General features: G+C 41.7%; 1 protein-coding gene across 6 annotated transcripts in view; it reads left to right on the forward strand.

The window, feature by feature from the left end:
* PARD3B (par-3 family cell polarity regulator beta) overlaps nucleotides 1–21,729 on the forward strand; it is a 648,538-nt gene that overhangs the window by 456,432 nt on the left and 170,377 nt on the right. For all 6 annotated transcript variants that reach the window (XM_044431728.1, XM_044431729.1, XM_044431731.1 and 3 more), the window contains one exon: nucleotides 6,772–6,882. In XM_044431728.1, coding sequence (XP_044287663.1) covers nucleotides 6,772–6,882 — 111 coding nt within the window. The remainder of the gene's footprint in view (nucleotides 1–6,771; nucleotides 6,883–21,729) is intronic.

A 21,729-nucleotide genomic window follows, 5' to 3' on the forward strand; every position in this document is an offset into this window, starting at 1 on the left:
CCAGTGACATCCACTGATACAGGAGACCTAATTAACCAAAAGAATTCCCAGTTGCTGAATTCAGCTAGCAATCTGCTTAGGACTCTGTCCAGCAGATGTTTTTTCCCCCTGCATTAGAAGTCTGGGAGCTTTGTAGACCTCCCTGCTCTTTAATCCTCAAAGTAAATATCAACACATTTGAGATGTGGAAACTGGCACTTCAGCACAGAAATGAAATGTTACCATGGCCACCGCTTTTAGGTCCTGCGTGTTAGAACTTCATCACAGTAGCACCAAAATAGGCTCACAGAATAGCAAGTTCATTTTAAGCCTGCCTCAAAATTCAAGATGAAACAAAGAAAAATAATCAACTCTTAAGCATCTCCTGAACAATCAGCGCAACATAAATATTGCCGCTTGGCACATCAGTGATGAGAACGTATGACAATAAATATTATCGTCTGCAAGTGCAGATTTCATATTCAAAAGATGGATCCAGACTTTTTCAATGGAATGCAAAGGATCCCGAATTTCAGTCATAAGAGCCTCCTTTGCTCACCACTAGAATTCTTGTGGTCCAGCTGAGGCAGAACATGGGCAGTGATTGTTTCTCATAAAGTGCCCAAAATAGGCTGCTACCCAGAATGTGCTGCATCAGAACAAGCCTTTTTAAAGCACATGTTGGATTGTATGCCTAAGATGTTGGGTGAAACACTGATTAGTCTGCCTGCAGAATGTGGGCTACTTCTTGTTTCAGCATCTTGATGCTAAACCTGATACCAGAAAGGGGGAATCCATTGCAACTGCACAACCTGTCCTCAGATACAGTACATTGGCTTATTTATTAGGATGAGTCACCCATTTTTGCTTTTCTAATGACAGAGAGACTCTCCACCTGCTTTTGTATGCATATGTAGTATGCACGGTGCATTTGGAATATTGTTCTGCCATTGTTGACAGCTTACTAATGGTTTTGGCTAGAGATGTCTTCCTAGTGCATTGCAAATTTCCATCTGAGTCACCCAATACTGTACAGAATGGCATGAGGCCATAATGTTCTTTATTTCAACATGCATTTTATACAGACATTTTTCTGAGTCTCTTCTCTCCTCATTCACCAAGTACTTTCTGGGTAAAGATTTGACTGCAAGGGCACCATTGCAGGGGTGAGTCACAAGCAGTTCACTTCTGCTTCACACTGCCCCCAGTACTACAGCTTCAGCAATATTTCTGGTTATTATGATGCACATGTTGCTTTTGAAGTCATATTACTAATACTCTTAAAACAAAGTTTTTGTTGAAATTTCAAAAGCAAGCGTTTAGAGCTGACTGTGATTTGTGGCTGTTTGGCTTTTCTGGATATGCACAATTCTTACCCACCTCCACTCTACAGCTCACAACTCTGATGCTTTCCAGAATACCCATTTTCATCAACAGCACATTGCATGTCTGTTTCCTCCACTTAATTCTGATTTGCCCCTGCACGCAAAAAAACCCAAACAAACAAAAAAACCCCATAAGAACCACCTTTCTGGATCAGACCAAAGGCCTGTACAGGCAGCCTTTTGTTTCCACAGTGACAAACCAGCTACCTGTGGGAAGTCCACAAGCAGAACATGAATGCAGCAACACCTTCTTGCTCAAGTCCCCTAGTAACTTGTTTTGAGAGGGGTGCTTCCTCTCTTAATGGCCATCATGACTATTAGCTATGGAGGAGAGCCTCATCTTCCTTGAGGTTGCTTAATCCCTTTCAGAAAAGTATGACTTTATCTTGAGCATGAAAATGTTCCCTCTGCCACTATTAAACTCAAGGAGAAAGGTGTTAAGAGCTGTGGATAATACTTGTAATATAAGGAGCCAAGTAGTCCGATCCCAAGTCGACTTACTCCTTTTTACTTTCAATCATTTTCATGCAGCAGCAGACTTTTTAGAAATCTACAGTTGCTGCATCATCTTGTATCTTCCTTTAATGCTGCTACTCTCAATTCCCCTTCTTACTCTAACTCTAAATGGTGTTGTTGTAATTTGGCCAATGAAAAACAAAGGCCTGCAGATGAAGGCGTACTGTTTATTTTGTCTGTTCAAAGCAGTTATTCTTCACTGTTTTCAGGCCTGTCTTTGAACAACTAGTTGGCATCCTTCCTTGCACAAAGAGATAGAGGCCTGTTGCACCTTAAGGACAAACAGGTCCCAGGTGGACTCCATTCCATTTGCTGCAACAGACCAGCACAGCCTGCACTTCTGAATGTTAATGCTTGAAAGTGTCCCTGGACCTGGCCGCCTACATCCTTTGCTTCTGCTGCATAGAGGGATGCTGCGTCAGCCTTCCCTAACCTAGTCTGTTCCAGATGTGTTGGACTGTGATCCTCAGTAATGGATGTGTGGGCAGGGAATGATGGGAGTTGCTTCCCAACACATCTGGAAGGCACAGGTTTGGAGAAGACTGGTACAGGATGCATCTTAGCAATATAAAGTATGTTATGTGGAAAGGGATACAGTGAGAGGAGGGGTCAATATTTAGAGATTTTATTTAGACATGCATGTTTGTGTTTTCAGCTTTTTTGTGAAGCATTCTGGTTTGATGTAAAACCAGAGGGAAGAGGTTTTTAAGGACTGAGTGAAAGAAAAAAGAAGTATAAGAAAGACGTTTTCCAGTCCAGGGCTACAGATTATGTATTTAGTAGAGCAGGTGTGCTGCGTAACTTCACATAACTATAGTGTGAAGACAAAAATAGCAAATAAACACATTTTCATTTATATTGACTAGCTGCTTGTTAGTTTATAATCTTACCTGTGTGAATTGGTTTCCTCTAGTAACAAGAGCAATACCACCAAACAACAGTGCTGTTCAGTTTGGAGCAGGGGTCAAGGGGGCAGGTACATTTCTGTAGTTGTTCATTTCTTTTTATTACATAATGTGTGTTCCCTGATCTCCTAAACATTCATGCCAATACTATTTTAAATGTTTAATTCTCTAAAAAAATATCTACAAATGCAAAATTGAATATTATCCCGGTCCTGCTTAAATCAAACGATGTGGGGAAAGGGCAGCAGGTGGAACAAATGTATGATCTGGATCAAGGCCAGAATACCATAAAGAATGCAGTGTCTCCAAAAGCAATGAATTATCCATTGAAAATGGATGTTTTTGAGAAAAAAAAAAAAGCTTTTTTTTCCCCAGCAGCTAGTAGAGTCAGACTTTTCTTGAACTGGTTTGACGGCCACTCTGCACTATGTGCCTGATTATACTTATAAAGCAGTATGGCTGAGTTATGGTCAAATCCTCTTCTCCATGTTTAAGTTGTTGCAAATGATGGGAGTCTAGTTATATAAAGTTGTTGACACAAAGCCTGTGTGGATGATCTCTTGCTGTTCATGAATTCTGTCAAATGGTGCATGGATGTATTCAGAGTGCAGCATGAACAACCTGTAGTCTTTATACAGGGAGACTCTCCAGATACTTTTAATCTTCTGATGGTCTTTCTGTCTTCCAGGAATTCAAGGGAAAGGGCTCTTCTCTACAGAGGAGTGTTTTTCCCTTCCCCTTTAAGACACTAGAGGGAAATGTAGAAAGTAAGTGAAGCCGATATTCTTAAGTAGGCAGATCCTATCCCACTGACATATTTTCTTTGTGTTTTCTGGTTATGTTTCTCTGGTGCTCTTTTACCTCCATTCCTCATGCTCAGCAGTCACTCCATTTGGACATAAGTAGTGAAAAAGGATCCCCAGTATGCCTAAACAAAGGATCCCATTTCAAGGGATGGGGAACCAGGAGTGGGAACCAGGAGTGGGAAAAGTGAGGCCACTGAAAGCATGTGTAGGGGGCTTTGCAAGGAAAAGATCCTTTATGTATCTGCTAACAAAGGGAGGAGCAATACTTAGAATATCTTTCAGTTGCTTTGTAATGAGTAAAGAGGCCCTAAAACAATATGTTCAAGGACTTGCTCAGTATTTTTTTAAATGCAATAAGAAGGGATGAGTTCTCTACTGATCATATGCCTGTATTCTCTCATTCACTTGCACAAACAATGAGGGCACAGTTCTATGCACTAGACCTCGATTGATCCTGTGCCCTTCCAGCAACAGCCTTACAGAGTGCAAGGAATGACAGAGGCTTTGATGTCCTGTTTGCCTCCTTGAATGCATTTTAGGTTTCACCTTTGAGGCTGTCACTTTCTCGTGCCTCACTGTGAGCACAGCTTCTAGCTGAGAAAGTCGTGCATTTGTCAGGGGCCTGTTTTTCTTTCTCCTGAAGCTGCAACACTGGCCAGCAGAGAAGGAACCATTACTTTGTGCAGCGGCATGGGGTGCAGGACGGGTAAATTGGTGATATTTTTCCCCTGCAAAGTTGAAATTCAGTCTCTAGCCTCCAGCATGGAGATCCACAGTATCCTATGGCCCCTCAAATGGTGGCTGGACACTCAGACAAGTTGCCAAAATCTCCACAAAGATTGAAAGCACAGGAAAGAAGCAAGAAAGTGGGTCCTAGAGGACCTTGCCTTTGAGTAGCATTTTCAAAATGCTTGCATTCCTGCTCATTTCACAGAGGCAACATTTAAGTCTTTATTCCGTCCTTGATTTCCGTCTACCCTACCTGCCCACCCCCCCCCGACACACACAAATTCCATATGTGCATCAGGATATCAGTCTCATACAGACAGCTCGTACATGTGGTGATGTGGCATTCACTTTTGCTCATGAGAGCCTTTTCGTTTGCAGTAAACACTGCCTATGGTAGTGTGTTGCCTTTCAGGGGCTAACTGCATTGCACTGTAGTCTCATGGCTTGAATCCATTAGTAATTTGAGTAATATAAGGTTGCAATGAAACCCAGGATTTCAGTGTTGGTCACTAGAGAAATGTCAATAGAGTAGAGAAATATAGTTCAGCCAACATGCTGGAGGCAACGGAGAGCTGCTTAATGAATAAAAGAACATTTTCTAGACAGGCACAAAAAGAACTGAAAAATCACCTAAAGATTATGCTGATAAATACAAAACGTGCTTACTGGATACATTTTTGGACTCCTGGTTTTATGTAAAGTTATATGTAAGGGTCTAGTAGGCAGAAAGTACTCTTCAGACCAAGAGGTTGAAATCACTTCTAATTCTAATAATATGAAAATTAGGAAAGTGAATACTTTGTCTTTCAGGGTGGCATTGGGGATGAGCGGTAGGTGAATTGCAAAAAAAGTCCATATTCGTTGAACTGGTCAAATAATGGATACCAAAGAAAACTCATCTGTGACATTTTTTACTTACTGAGTCTGCAGCATGCATTTCCAGCTTTGTGATACTTGGGTAAGAATTGTCTGGTCTGAGGCTGCATTACTGAAAACAGTGGTCAACACGGCATCTGTGGGCACCATGGTGCCTGTTGGGAGCTCTTGCAGTACCCATGAAGCACCTTACTGTTTTCTCCCTTCAAAAAAGTACTTTAATTAAAAAGCTTTGGGGTGCTGGGTGCCTTCCTCTGCACAACAGCTGCTGGTGGCAGGCAGAGTAGAAGGGAGGCACTTCCAGCCCTGTCCTTTCTTCTGCACACACAGCCCTTTCCCTGCAGCCTCACCATCCTAACTCCCAGGCTGTAGTGTTGCTCTTACTCCCCCCTTAAAACAAATTATGATTCTGCACTTAATGACTGCTAATGCATTTTAATATATTCCCGGTCCTTTTGTCTTTGTGTATGATTTGCATTCCTTCATATTAAGCCCTATACCAAAGGTAGGAAACGTGTGGCCCGTGTGCAGGCCCCACCACTCTCCTGTGTGCCCCCTCAACCTCCCCAGTTCTTTTAAAATAATATAAACGAATGGCATCTGTAGTGACCATGGAGCACCAAACCCTTGTGCTAATCTGTAGAGCTATGTAGACGGTTGCCAACCAAAGTGCAGCCCATCAGCCAGTGCTTTGGGGGTGGGGGGTGGACTGTGGTCCACGAGGGGCATCCAGGAGTAAAATGATCTCCCACGGTGGTTCACCCTAATCTTGATTGACCTAATCATTTTGTTAAACTTTCAAATAAGCACTTGAGCTTTCACATGAAAAGTAATGCAATGCATCCATTATAATTACATTTTCCTATCTATCATTCCTTCTTTAGCCATTATCCTTGGTATAAAAATGTGTAGTTTTGCTCTATGCTACTTAGTTGTTGGTTTTTTGTTTTTTGTTTTTTTTAGCAATGGGGAGATAAATATTAGCACATTTACAAAGTGCTATTTTCAGGACCTTTAAATCATTACCATATGCAAGTTGTTGTTTCTGTTTAATTAATGTCTTGTTCATAGAGTGTAGCACCATTTATTTTTACACTAACAGCTTTTTACCTTTATTTCAAAGGTAAGTTGACCAGGGTGCATGATGGAGTAGCAGCTCTCACCAGAAAGGAGCAGAATACTGTTCTTTGCCTTGGCTTGAAGGCTGCCGTGGATTGTTTACATACAAACTGTCCTTCGGGAATGAAGACCCTTCAGCCGCTTTAAAATTTATGCTAATAATAGTTTAGCATTGAAAACCCCATCCATTTAGCATCTTAAGAAATCTCTAGCAAACATTACTCATGGTGTCTTGGAAAAATTAAGTTCCAAGTGTATGGAAAATTAGTTAATTCATACTCAGAGGATTTTTTAGTTTATTGAATAGTGTAGCAGCACTTTCACATGTCATAGCTGAAGCAAAACCACTTTATATTGTGCTGGTTTAAATCACTCAGTGTAGGGTTTGCTGATGCATACTTTTCCTACTGCTTCTATTCTCTTTTCATGCAACCTTTTTTTTAATTTGTTGATTAGGTTTGGCAAGAAAAAAGAAGATAAAGGTCCAAAAAGTGATCAGAAGGGAAGCTCCAGGCCTGGCACTCTCAGAGAAGAGGACCTAGAAAGGATGAAGGAGGAACGAGAAAGGTGAGCTGTGTGGAGAGTGTGTGTTTTGCCTGGCATGTGGTTTATTGGAGGAGGAAAACTTATTTGCATTTCAGACATCTGCAGCCAGTCTGAGTAGTCATTGCTCTGGAGGCAAGCACACCAGCGCTTATTGGGCTCTTGTACAATAAGAGCAGCCCTCCTGCTGCTCTTCCTACGCACTGCTTTTGATCTCTTGTTTCCTTATCAATGCCTTTCAGTCCCCAGCAACAGTCTTTGATGTATAACAACCCAGGACAAGGAAAAGCCACCTTCTTCCCAAAGGTCCCAGTGTGAGATTCTTTCCCAGCTGCAATGCACCATGTTGGGATTTACCTTCCTCAGCTCTGACCTTAAGCAGACATGCATTTCTGAGGGGAGTGAGTCACACATCCTCCCCCAAGTCCTGCTTTTCATGTGTAGGAAAAAGTAACTTCTCATCTGACACAATCCTGGGCCAAGGACGAGAATGTCATTTTTGCTGTTTCTAATGGCGTGAGAGCAAACACACCCCCAAAAAATGTTGAAAATTGCCATGTGCTTACATTTGTTGGTTGCAACTTTCCCTATTCCCCCCACCTCTGCCTGAATGAGCCCCAAGTGAGTCTGTGGAGGAAATATGCACAATTTTCATACTTTATATGAAAGTATAAAGTAAAATAAAAATTTTCATACTTTATATACTTTATCACTGCTCAATTTAGGCACTCTTCCTGTTTGTGCAGAGCAAGCAGCAATCACAAATGGAAATTGAGCTTAGGAACCAGCCAGCTGATTTTCAGAGAATTCTGGCAATCTTAAACATCACTTGCTGGTCTATCCCAAGTTCTGCCCAATAAGCGCTGGTGTGCTTGCCTTGTTTCCCTAGACTCAGTCATCTGTCTGATGCTCAAATTACAGGGGATCATTTGTATTTGCCTCCTTAGCTACCTTATTTAAAGGTTTATGGGGGAGGGTGATTAAAACTTGTGGGTTCCCCCCCTCCTAATTCAAGTATGATACCCTTTTCCAGATTCAAACAGGTGTGCCTATGTAAAAAAGAGAGTGAGATAACCCCCAAGAATAGGTAAACACACTATTACGCAGAGCAAGGATTACTTTCTAGATGTAGAGAGTTGTATTCAGAGCCAGAGAAAGGTTGTCATGGGTGCAGAAATAAACATCTGTCCAGGCCCTCTCTCAGGCTCAGGTTGTCATGCTCACATCTCCCTCCTTCAACCATAAACCCTACCTTATAGGCACCAAAACCAGGTTTTCTAATTAGTGCATTAGAAAACCTCAGTGGCTCGGAACTGAACTGCAGCACATTCTTTGAAGCATCTTACTGATGTAAGACCACATTACAGGTTCACAGAAGCCAAGGCTTTCTGTTCAAAATGTCCAAAGGCCAGTATTGTTCCTGTTGTCCCACCTTCACCTTGTTGATTTTCAAGCCATGCTTTTCTGGTTTGCTTTGGGAATAATAGCATTTAGCTATCAGAGCCTGGGGCCTGGAAAGCAGAAATCAGGCTGGTTCTTCATTAGGAGAGTCGGGTTCACTCCCTAGAGAGGAATAAATTTTAGCCGACATCAGCTTGTCTTTTCCCACCCACAGTAATTTGGGGGCACGAACAGTTCTTCATTCTCTTCGATAACAGTAATTCTGCATTACCAGAAGGTCTGGTGCTTCCTCTCACATTTCCCTAAGCTGGGTTCATCCTCCTGATTTCATACCTTCTTCTCAGGTAGGCCTATGCTACTTGTAAACCAGCAAGCCAGAAGCGGTCAGCCAGCCATGTATACGGTGGTGTGCTGGCTGCTTCCTCACTTTCCAGTTGTGGTTGCAGAAAGCACAAATAAGAGGTCCTTATATTTTGGCTTGGTGGGTCACAGATTGCAGTGGCCCTAAGGCTTTTGCTGATACAGTTCAACAAATTGCTGCTGTTATAATTTATCTTTTTTAAAAGAGCACCCTTTCCTCTACTTAAATACACTCAGAGCATTATCAAACCAGCTTATCATTCCTGACCATCAGAATAAATGCAAAACAATCAGAAAGCAAAACACCATCCCCCAATATCTTTTATGACACAAATGACAGCCTGTCTAATGGAGGTAGTACTTATCCTGAATATACATATAGTATATGTATTAATTAGCGTTTGGCCAAGGGCTGCATCACTAGCACTGAAATTTGTGTAATGTGTGTCTCGTATTGCTAGCCTGGGTCCATTCTTTATTTTAAACTTGTGACTCTCTGTTTGGATGCTGGCAATTTGAGAAGTATGTGTCCTTCATTTTATGGACGCCAATGTCTTTATTAGGATCCTGGCAAGCTAAGAAGTATGTATCCCATCTGTTAAAGGGCCAGTGTCATTTGCTAAAATGTTGGCAGACTTAAAGGAATGGTCCCCGTCTGTTCTAGGGCTAATGTTCCAATTGGACGTGGAGTAATTGTTGTTAACATTTCTTTGAGTGATAAATTCTCTTTCGAAATAGAATGTATTCCCTGGAGTGACAGTTAATTGGTAAGAACCTATTAAAAACAGTCAGTTCAATGCCTTTATAATTCTGGTTTATCTTCTCTAATAATTATTCACCTTTCTGACCTGGAAATGTTTGAGATTGAAATGGAGAACAGCAGGTGTGCTTAGAAGCTGATGAACCTAGATGATATTTTTAACTCACATATTTGATTCTTATCCCACAATTAACAAGAACAGAAATATCACCTTTTTTCCATTGGGTGATTTCATATCTTTTAATTCTGTTTTAAGGAAAAAGTGTATATCATATGTACTCCCAAGGGAAGTTTTCAAATTACATCACATAGGCAAGCCATATGTGTTTTCTCTGTCAGTGCTACAGAACACACTAACCTCATTTTCAGCTTGGAGCAGTGGTAGCCAGTTTTCTCTTCTGAGAACCATGACTCAAACCATCTCCACTGGATGTGCACATTATTATTATAGCATGTTCTTCAACACGCATGCAGCCTTGCAATATTCTTTTAAACTCTCTGTACGAGCCAGACAGCTGCCAGGAATTAAGGATCTCTTCATTCATAACCAGATGAGCTGTGGGTTAGGAAACTCATATCTAGGTGTGTGTTAAATACCTATTGCTAGCCATACTACAGGTTGGCCACTCATGGCTGACAACAGCTGCATCTGGTTGCCTGCCTATATCTGGTGATTTTCTGCAAAAAACCCCAACACATCTGCGGAAGTGGGGCAATGCTTGGGCATGTGCCATCTGCATGCCGGGGGTGGGGGCAGGCATGCATGTGCCACTTTGGAAGGTTGCAAGCTCAGAAAAGGTTTGACATGGAGCAGTGAAGAGCAATTTCACTATTGTGCCCTCAAGGACACTGTGCAACGCTGTTCATAGGGCAGGGGGGCGTGCCACTTGTGCCCCAGGCAGCTGCAGCTAGAAATGTGCCCTTCCTGAGTGCCACCGGTCAGTGGAACTTGCAGAAGGAAGCTCTGCTCACCTGTCCCAAGGTGAAGTGGGGCTTCCACTCCTTTCAGAGTCGCTGTCAGCAGTGCTAAGTCCCTGCCCTGTTGACAGTGGGTCTTTTAGCACAACAGTATGAGTAGGAGCATAGCAGCCGTGCTGGATGTGGCTCATAATGTATAATGCTTCGGATGGTAAGGCACAAGGCCGTACGTCCTTCCGCGTGGCAATCCTGCTCCTCTGTGCATTCCAGCTCTTAGAAAAGCGCAGGTGTCAGCTGCACTTTCCACGTGCCTCAAATCAACTGTCACTCACAGTACATGCCTAGAGCCTTTTCATGCACCCGCGTATCCCATCCGCTCCCGCATCGTTTGCTCCATCGCTACTTTACAGCTTTCAGCTGTGATTGGACCAACTTCAGCAATGCCCTTTGTATATGCATTCCGTCTTTAATATGCTTGACCTCTAATGGCCAGATGAGGCCTTAGTCATGAAACAATAAACACAAGCGTATGAACAAGCCTGAAGTAACTCTGTTTAGCGTATGAGGCTGGCAGATAAAAATAATGTATTGCCCAGCTCTTGAAAAGGTAGCAGATGATTTTATCAATAATCAAAAGGAAAGCTGGCTGCCTTGTTACATATTGCTATGGACAAAAAGCACAGGGCACTTTGACGAAGATAAGTTCCAAGTCACCCAGTTGAGCAGAACGTGAGTGCTTTATGTTGTTATTGACTGTTCACCGAACGGTGGCCTATGCAGACAGTGCAGATGAGTTTTATAACTCTGCCCCAAGATTCACTAATCCCATAATGTATAATGTAATTCAGGCCTAAGATTTTAATGCACAAATTGGCAACAACAGCTATTCAGTGAGTCCGTGCCATAGATCTTGCTGCCACTACTATGACTTCACTAGCTGCGTACTTTGTCTTGCCTCCTGAATGGACCAAGCTCCAAAAAGATTTACTAGAATGTAGGCTTTGCACACTCAGCTGCTCATTCTTTATTAGAAAAAAAGGTAATTTATACTACCTTCTAACAATGCAGCGCCTAGCAATGATATGGTGAGCAAAAACTATACAGCCAGCTCAGTCTTGTCTCCAATGTCCATCGTGTTCCTAATTACTGACATTGGTAAAACTTTATTAGCCTTCTGCTGTTTCAAGTCCCATTTCCATGCCTGGTAGTAATATGACTTTTCTTGTTGTACTGGTCAAGGGGAATAGGAAAAGGATGTTTCTAAGTCTAAGCCCGCTGACCTGATTTGGTGTCACCTTCCTGAAGGGAAGAGCTGATAACTCCCTGCATGCCCCCACCCTGAAACTGAGGCCTTTGTTCTAAGCAATCGGTGACAGAAGATGGCACAGCTGCTTTTGAGTGTGGATATCACTGGATTCAAGGGGCAAGTCTTTTCAGCATGCCATCAGCTCCCTGCAGCTCCCCATAGCTCATCAGAGACTGGAGGCTGGCTAGTGCTAGCATGGAACACTCCAGGCAGTGATGCTGTCTGGATTTTTTTCCAGGGGCAGCAGATGCAGGGAAGTTTGACAGGACTTCAGAAATGGCCTGGCGGGCTGCACTTTCTGCACCCCTGTTTTTATATTTTAAGTGGTTAATACACTGACACTTTCTGGGTTAGGTATTTGCTTTGCAAAATTCAGTTAGATCAGCTTCAGAGACCTAATAAATTATTTGTAAAAGGGAAATTTGGAGGTTGTGCGTATGTATGTTTAATGAAGACAATTCATTGTTAAACCACCGTGCATTTAACATTCAGTATGGGAAGAGGCAGACTTCCTTTTTCTGAAATGAAATTATCTTTCCTTGGCCCCATTCCTAACTACAAGGCAAGCCGTGTTGCTTTTTAATATTCCTGCCTCTGAAGGTAAACCAGATGTATTAGGTAGCTTGTGCTTTACCATAATTTACTCTTTTTAAAGCTGTATTTAGTATCAGTATCAGCTAAAAGACAGCTGTTTTTCCTGTTTCTTACCTTATTTTACTTAAGAATCCCTTCTGAGACAGATGTCTTCTTTCTGCAGAAACACACATAAATGCACAGACATATGCATTAAACTGGAATGTTTTAAATAAAAAACACACAGAGGATATGAATAGTGTAGATAAGGATGCCCTGTAGGCCAAGTTGTGTCTTCATGCTGGTCAGTGTATGAAAGGAGATGCCTTTGTCTTCGGGGTTCTCAGCAGGAAAAAAATAGGACTGCAAATGGAAAGTAAGAAGTAAAATATATGTCTGTTTTCAGCAGCTGGTGAGGACTGAGTATTTAGGAGAGTGACTCTGAAGCCCTTGTAAATAATTTCACATTTGTAGTTTACTTGAATTATAGGAAGCTTTCCAAAGATGTCAAGCAGTTCTCCCTGTCTTGTCAGCCTCAAGCCTTGCTGCATGCTAATATACTTTAAATCAATACATATGTTTTTGATATTTGGAAAACTGCAATTTAATATTGCAGCTGTGGGTACCCAGGACATGCTACATTCATCCCAGAGAAATGGAAATATTTAGCCCCAGATTTGAAAGAATGCTATTGACTTGAAATCTATTGTATTCTATCAATGTTTACCTTGGTTTGTCCCCCCATCCCCTTAAAAAGATGTGTGATGCTGAAAATCAACACTGCAGCAAATTGTTGTTGCAGCAAATCTGTTTGTTTTATTGAAGGGATAGCAGAAATAGATGCTTGTTCCTTTAGTTCTAAGATCAACTTGTATTGTAAGTTTTAAAATTAAACCCCCCCCCCCCCCCTCTCTCTCTCTCTCTCTCTCTCTCTCTCTCTGATTGAACTAGGTAGGAACATAGGTAGAAAACAAGGGCTGTAGTCCAAAATTGCTTGTCTTTATGGCTCAAGTAAGTCAATGAATGGAACTTAGGCCTCTATAATCATACAAGATTGCAAATTATTACAGAGGAAGGATTGTTTTCATTTTTGAATTCCTAACAAAATCTGGCTAATATTATTATAACCACAATTCAACTTCAGAATGAGTGTATCTGTGTTGAAACTCTTGTATATTTTGCATCATATTTAGTAAGAGTTAATTCAACACAGCATTTCTGGTCATTGAATATTCCTGACTTAGCAGCACTGCTAGGTTCTGTGGTTTAGACAAAATAAAGTGTTGGATGAGATCCCAGTTTTAATAGTTCCAATTTATTATAACCATTGAACCCTGATCAGATCACAGATTGGATGAGGTCCCAGTTTTTTATATGTCCCAATTTACTGCTGCCTCAGAACCCTGATAAGAATACATATTTGATTAAGGCATTGAAGGTTTGAAAAAATCCAGTTAATTACTTTTAGATTCTTATTAGATCATAGTAGCATACTTATGGTATGTGCAATTTATGAAAAAAATTACTGGATTATGTTGTGCAGGTCAAGGTCATCATTCCATTTTATGCTGACTACATGAAGTTATCAGATATCTGGTTCCAAAAGAGGGAGCAGTATCACAGGACCAAAAGGATAGATTGGCCTGTCTGACTGATTCAAGATGATTCTGGTTTCACATCTGCCACTGCTGGACACATCAGAACATACAATGGCAGCTTCTCTTCCCCACTGACCTGTTGGGGGAATGGCATACCACCATAAACAGTTCAGTCACTCCTTCCACAAGTCATGACATATTGCACTTAAGATAAATTAGAAGCTGATCAGGTTACTAAAGCAGAGTTGGGACCTGATAAATCTAGGAAAGTATGATTGACTTTGTACATTGGTGCTTAAAGTATATGTTTGCACTGTCTCTTATTCAATGCAAAGTTTGGATGTTGAGATGTAAGGGGTTTTTGTTTGTTTGTTTGTTTGTTTAATGGCTCATTTCCATTTTCCATCCCACGTTGAGAATATCCACAAATAGAAACATAGAAACAGAGCGAGTCAGAAGGGGTCTCCAAAGCCATCTAGTCTGACCCCTGGCTCCAGCCGGCTCCACTTACGATGTGCCCACCATGTGCATGTCTAGCCTTTCCTTGAACACCCTCACCGATGGGGCCTCAACCACCTCCCAAGGAAGCCCATTCCATACCCTTGGGGTCCTAACTGTCAGGAAATACTTCCTGGAATCTAAATTGAACCTTGGTTCCCTGAGCTTTGCTCGGTTGGAGCGCGTCCTGCCTTCCTCTGCAGGGGAGGTCTCTACCCACCTCTGTGTGACACCCCCTCTCATACCTGTAGGTCTCCAACAGATCCCCTCTGAATCTCCTCCTCTCCAGGCTGAAAAGGCCCAGTTCCCTCAGTCTTCAAGGCTAAAAGGACATGTTCTGCACCTCTTATGTTGAATACCCCAGGTCTTCTGAACTGCTTGGTCAGAAATATAAATCTAGAAGGTGCTTGTGAGAGTTAAGGTGATTGTGCTTGCATTTGAATTGGATTTGTGCTGGTGTGAGTAATAGATCACTTCTCTATTGATCCTTTACTTGTCAGATGGCTTTCTTTGCAGAACTTGCACTGGTCATCCTTCGAAGGTAAATAATGATGATGCATAGTAATTGTAGATTGGAAGGGAACATAGCGAGTCAGAAGGGACCTCCCAGGCCATCTAGTCTGACCCCTGGCTCCAGCCATCTCTTATGTGAGGGTGGAAAAAGGGGAGTTTTTACCTTGATGATCTTCTTTTACAGACAAAACATTCATTCATTCATTCATTCATTCATTTATATCCTGCCTTTTCCTACAAAGGGCTCAAGGCAGCTTACATCATTCTCCTCCTCCATTTTATCCCCACAATAACAACCCTGTGAGGTAGGTTGGGCTGAGAGTCTGTGACTGGCCCAAAATCATCCAGTTGGCTCCATGGCCAAGTGGGGACTAGAACCCAGATCATCTGAGTCCCAGTCCCATGCTCTAACCACTACACCACACTGGCTCCCATGTTCCTGGACGTAGATTATCCTTGCTCATCAAGCTAAAGTCATGCCTAGAAATGCCTCTGTCAATACCCTTTTGATGGTTTTGCAACTATATCATTCCACCAGTTTGCTCACATAGCAGTAACTTCTATTTAATTCTTTGTGTATGTGCTGTACAAAGGGGTGTCCCATCCCCACTTTCATTAATAAATTACAGATAACTTGGTTTTTGGTGTGTGTTCCCCAAACAGTGGAAACTGATACATTACATCTCCTTCTCATCTTGAAAATAATTTGGCAAGTTACTGTTGATTCTGGTGAGTGGTATTTTTGCACTGGTAAATACCCTGAACCCTGAACTGGAGGCCTCTAAACCCAAGTCAAAGACAGTCTTAAGTGAGAAATTGTCAGGATAGTCAGTGATCACTAGGACAGATCAGGTCAGAGACATCTTCTGTGCAGTGATCATTTTTACAGGGCACCATGGTAGTTATGTTTTCCTAGATCTTAGAATTTCTCCCCCTAGCCCACTTCTGACAGGAATCATAGCCTATGATTCCTGGCTAGAAATGCTTCCAGGTCAGGCTTTTGCCTGGGCAAAACATAGAATGAGAATTTGTCTCTTTCCAGATTGTTCTAGATGTTGTTAACCACCCAGAGAGCCTATATTGGGCAGTGAAAAAGGTATTCAACAAATAAATGTTATCCTGCCTGTTTCCTTTGCATGTTTCCTGCTCCTCTGACCATCTGCCTCCCTTGCTGTCTGGTACTTCCTTGCATCCCTCTTTCAATCTCCCTCAGGCAGACTCTGCTGGATCCCGAGCCTGCAATTGACTTGAATTTGTGGTTGATTCACTTGGATTACCATTATGCATCTTTGCTTCCAAAATTCTAGCTAGGTGGTCCTTTCATTACTGTCCCCATATTCTAGCTCAACTCTTCTCCCAACTCTACAGGGACCCATAGCTTGCTGTTGACAGTTTTTAGTTACTCCAGCTCTATTGCTGGGATTACAGCCACCCAAAAACACATTATAAGTTGGCAGCCTGCCACCATCTGATGGGTTTTTTATTTACTTTAAAACAGCAGGATTCTGAGATTATGGATTCGGTTTAGTTATGATGGTTTAAGCGTTCATCTGCTGACTTTTCATGTTCCAATTTATAACTACATGCTCATACAAGCCTATCTCAATGAGTTGTACATTTTATGAATACTTTTGACCAAGAGGCTGAAGACACTAATTGAAGGTAAGATCAGCCTGCTAGAATTCCCTCTGATCAGAAACTGCAGGTTTTATTAGTAATGAGGTTGGGGTTATTATTTAATAAATGTACCAGAAGAACATAGATCCTTAGGCAAATAAATAAAAATGGAAAAGTTGTTTCTAAATTTAATATTTGTTCTAGGTTACATCATATATGAGTTAGTGACTTATAGCTTACTCAGTTACAATTAAATTGTAAGAGTCAATTCCTGCAAGTAGGAAATTCTAGTCTTCTTTCTGGCACACTGGTAAAAGGTACAAAGTGGAATCTAGACAGCATAGCTTTTCCTGTCAAAAGGCAGCTTTTAAAGGCCTTGGCACTATTTCTGAGGTAAGCTTTTTTGGGAACTGGCCATGAAGTGCAAAACCAGGATGCTTCCTCTTTCAAAGGCTCTCATATGTTGGTTACTACAGGGAAGGAGCACTGAGGAAGGGTTCATCCTAACCTTAAGTTGGAGGATACTGTGGGATCCCTGGTACCTGTGGATGCTGCATTTGGGAAACCCTGAGCTGCTGGGATTTCTTTTAGGCACAGAGTTCTTAGGAAGGTGGGCATCCCTTTCTGTGGTAATGGCCCCAGCTTTAGAATTTGCTACCTAGAGAGGTGTGCCTGGCACCAATGCTTTATTCTTTTAAACACCAGGCCAGAACCTTTTTGTTTACCCACTATTTTGATAATGTTATTATATAGTTGGAATTATTTTATTGTATATTTTCTATATTATAGCCATATTTTAATGTGCTGTTACACTCTAGTCGTAAGCCATCTTGAGATCCACCTGGATAAAGATAGGATAGCTTTGTTTTAAGTAAATAAATACATTCCTAGGCAGAAGTAAGAAATCACTGGGAAAATCGGAGTCTTCTTTCCCCATTTTTTCCCTTCATTTTACTGTGCTTTCATCATCAGAGGCCATCTTACAGATATATTCATGAGTTTTGTGTGTTTGCTCTAATACTTTTACTTTTGGCCTGTTTCCAATATCAGTTTCCCCAACCTGGTGACTTCCAGATGTTTTGGACTTCAGCTCCCATCAACCCCAGGTAGCTTGGACAATCGTCAGGAATCCTGGGAGCTGTCAGAATAAATAAATCTAGAGCTGTAGTCATCAACCTATTCTGACCTGGGACAAATCTTTAGTCAAAATAAACATTTGAAAACCTTCATTTCTTACTACGTGTCTCTGTAGCAGTGCTGTTGCAACCTTCATTGGCCTGGCTTTGACCCAGTAGTGGGGCATGACCCACTTGTTGAAGACCAGAGACAACACCAGCTTGGGGAGGCGGATTGATGTCTTGCTCTGAGCTGTTGTGCCTACAGAATGTAAACGACAGAATGTCAGGAAACGACTGAAAGGGGAAAGCAATGGGTGGAAATCTTTGACTGAGTGGACCAGTGCCTGGAGTGTGTTGCAGTAAGCAGCAAAGAGGAAGAAGAAAAAGGAAGGCTGTCTTCTGATTTACCTCTTCACGCCACAGATAGACCAGATTGCATTATCCTAGAAAAGGAGGCAAGGTTGTATGCAGCTGCTCACCTGGCTGGTGGTCCCCCCAAGACTGTACTTTGTAGTTAGAGCCTGCCTCCTCTTGAAGGCTGCTAAGCTTGTCAGCTGACAAAGAACCTCCAGCCGTGGGAATGGAAAGGGACTGGAGCAGAGGGAGAACAAAGGCAGTGAGGAGTTGCTGCAGCAGCTTCATGCCCTGCGAGGTTGTCGGAGCAGAAGTAAGTCATGGGAGGGCAGATCAGCTGGAATCCTTTCCTGCAGTTCTGCCCATGAAATGTTGTGGGGAATATAGTAGTAAATAATAGAAGTGTTGGCAAATGAGGTGGAGGAGTAGAATGCAATATTTAGTTAGTATTTTGAGTTAATGATGATCAGCCTGCAGGGCAAGATAAGAAATAATGTTTTCTTCTTTTCTGCAAAAGACAGTAAACTTACCAGATATATTATGCATCAGTTAGAATTGTTCTTCCTAAGAGTCTGATAAAATATTTTAACTAATTGAATTTTGGGGGATAGAGGAGTGAGTCTTAAAAAGACAAGAGGAATACAGTAACGAAAGTACTGTAACAGCATAGGCAAAAATTAACATATAAGATTGTTCAGACTTGGTGACTGAACTGCCATGTGAAAAATAAATGGGATAAAAGAGAAATCATTGATGGAATTTTATAGATTTTCCGCAGAGGAGTGAGATATAAACAAGAAAATTAATGCAATTATAATAGCCCTGTCGGAGAGAAGAAACATTGATCATGGAGAAATTCATACAACCTGGTATTGGCTGGCCAAGTGCAACATAAAAAGGGAGCTATTGTCTTTTAGCAGGGACAGCCTACAGCTGTGGAAGCAATTGCTTGCTGCATTTATAAGGAGGGAAAATTGAAGAAGCAGGGTCTTTTTTGTAGGAACAAAAGAAAATTGTGCTGACCCAGTTCTGGCTTTTGTTGTGTGCAAAGTACCAGTATTGACAGCACAGCCACTGTCAAACATGAAATCATGTCACGTGTGAGATGGATTGAGGCACTGTAGTGGAGGTCATCTTTGTGGAAGCAATTTTAGTAATTTCTGAAGATTCTGGGAGAGATAAAAACCAGGTCTACTACTTTTGATAAGCCTCTTCTAGCTTACCTTTGGACCAAGATTCTCGCCCATACTAGAGACACTCAGAGAGAAACTGGACAGCCATCTGAATGGGATGATGTAAACTAGTATCCTGCAGCAGCAGGGAGTTGGACCCGATGGTCTTCATGGCCCCTTCCAACTCTACTATTCTATGATTCTGTAACTTTTGCATCACTTATTTTAGGCCTCTTACTCCAAAGGTTTGGGGGACTCACACCCATAAAGATGTATTAGGGCATAATCACATGTTTAAGCAAGGAAAAATAAGAGTTTAGACTTTTCTATCTAAACATGCAATCTGGTGTTTTCCTCATATAGGCAGGTGAAGAATCACTGATGACTACCTACATTTTTTTAAAATATTGTTCATCATGAATGTGGTGTTATTAATGAGTGTTGAAGTTAGTTATAGGCTGCCTTGGAAAGTTTGTATCCTGAAATCCAGGATAAATAATATCACAACACACAGTCTTGATTTCATTATTTCCCCTTCAGCCATTCATCCGTATCTGTTTAGCACCACCCCTTCCCAATTTGGTCATGCTGCTTTTTGAAAGGAATAGTTACTATTGACCACTTGTTTCTTTAAAAAATCAGGTATTACTTAATGGCTATAGATTTGCTAATCATAATGAAGAACCAGCTTGGTCAAAGGGTGGATCAAGCATTTTAACATAAATAACAAAGTTATTTATTCCCTTTTTTCCACACTGACACCTCTCTGGGATTGTTATTCTGCCCTAGCAAAATTAAAATGTGCCTAGACATGCTAAATTCTGTGCTCAGGAAAGCTTTATTCCACAACATTCTTCAATTATGCCAACTTGCATGATTTCTCTAATTTTCTTTTGTTGTTGTTGTTCTCAATAATTCTGGTATTGCTAATCAAAAGGAACAAATTACACAAGGTGTGGATGCCCCAACAACACTTGATGGCATCTGGGTTCTCAGTAAACATCACTGACTTACATTCTGTATTTATTTGTAGATATAAAGGCTAGAATCTTGATTTCTCTTTTAAATGAAAGAGAAATTCTGAATGTTCGATTTATTTATTTTTGTCGGTGCTCCTTTGAATAAGCTCTGTTTATGATGTTAATAATAGGCTATTCTATTGAAGAAAGCAACAAACCTGCACTTCAAGCCAACAGACACTTTCTCATAGCAACAACTGGGAAGTTATCTAATCTCTTCAGCTAGCAATTTCCCTGGTGACAAAGCTAACACAAAAGTATAAATGAACCAGTCAGACATATGAGTGCATTTGTGGTGTAATAGCTACATTTGGATTTGAACTGTTGTAGGGGATGAAAGGGCGGGCGGGCAGAGGAGCAGGAGGAAGAATAAACCCCAGCTCACATGGCACACATGGTGCAGATGGGATTTCATCAAAGCTCTGAAAATGCTCATACGTACATGCAAATATGGTGTGATGCTGATTAGTAAGTGGCTGTCGCTGAAGCAGGATGCTGATCCTGGTCCTGAGTTGCCATGTCTCATACCTCTAAAGCAGCCCATGGCTTTTCCAGGTGGGTTCATTCTAGGGATTGGGCAGGAATCCTGCTTTCCTGTGCTGGTGGCACTCCTTTCCCATGCTCGGTCATGGCCAGGAAGCAAGCTCAGCCAATATCAAATGCTTGGGAACTCTGATGGCTCCTTAGCACAAGATATGCAAAGTTCATAATCCTTTTGCAAGGCTTTATGCTGACTGCAAGTCACATGTGTGGAAGCAGAACTCTGCTTGCCCAGGAGACATGAGGGCAGGAAGTCGTAGGTGTGCAAGCTGGCCTTGCAGACTCACCTGAGCACTCTGCACAAGGTGGACTTAGGGCAGAGAGAAAGCAGGCCACTAGTCTGGAGGGGTGAGCTGAGGATTCCCACCCCTAAACCAGATTGCTCACAGATTTCCAGGTCATTCAGATACCATATACTGAGCTACGCAGGTAAGCAGCTTACTGTTATCAAATCAAATTGGATAGTCTCTGCAAACAAAACAGCAGGTCCTGTGTGTGGTGTGCGTTGCACACAGTTGCATAGAGAAGGCCTGGGGTTCTCTTAAGGTTGGGGTGGGGTGTTCCCAGCTGCTGACTCTTGGAGAAATCTTTATTAGTATTCCAACTCTAGAATAAAGTGTTGGCGAATGAACTTCTTAAAGAATGGTTAGCAAAGAAGCAGAACCCTGCTGGATCGGACCATTCTTGTCCATCAGTTTGTTCACACATAGCAGAGAGCCATCAAGACTAGCATCCATTAATAGTCCATCTTCTCTGAACTTGTCCAGTCTTTTTTTAAAGCCATCCAGGTTGGTGGCCATCACTACATCTTCTGGAAGTGAATTCTCTCATTTAACTATGTGCTTTTATCTGTCTTGAATCTCTCATCAGTCAGCTTCATTGAGTGAGCCTCGTTTCCAGTATGGAGAGGGAGAGGAAATAATAGTCTCACTATGTACTTTTGCTGCACCATACCTAATTTTGTACACCTATAATCTATTTCCCTGCACTTTCCTTTTTTCAAGCTAAAGAATCCCAGCTGGTCAAATCTTTCTTGAGGGGGCATTACTCCAGCCCCTTGATCATTTTAGTTGCCCTTTTCTACACTTTTTCCAACTCTATGATAGTTCTTTCTAGGTATGGTG

The sequence above is a fragment of the Varanus komodoensis genome, unplaced genomic scaffold (assembly GCF_004798865.1).
Source record: "Varanus komodoensis strain SLA01 unplaced genomic scaffold, ASM479886v1 scaffold23, whole genome shotgun sequence".
Lineage (NCBI taxonomy): Eukaryota > Metazoa > Chordata > Lepidosauria > Squamata > Varanidae > Varanus > Varanus komodoensis.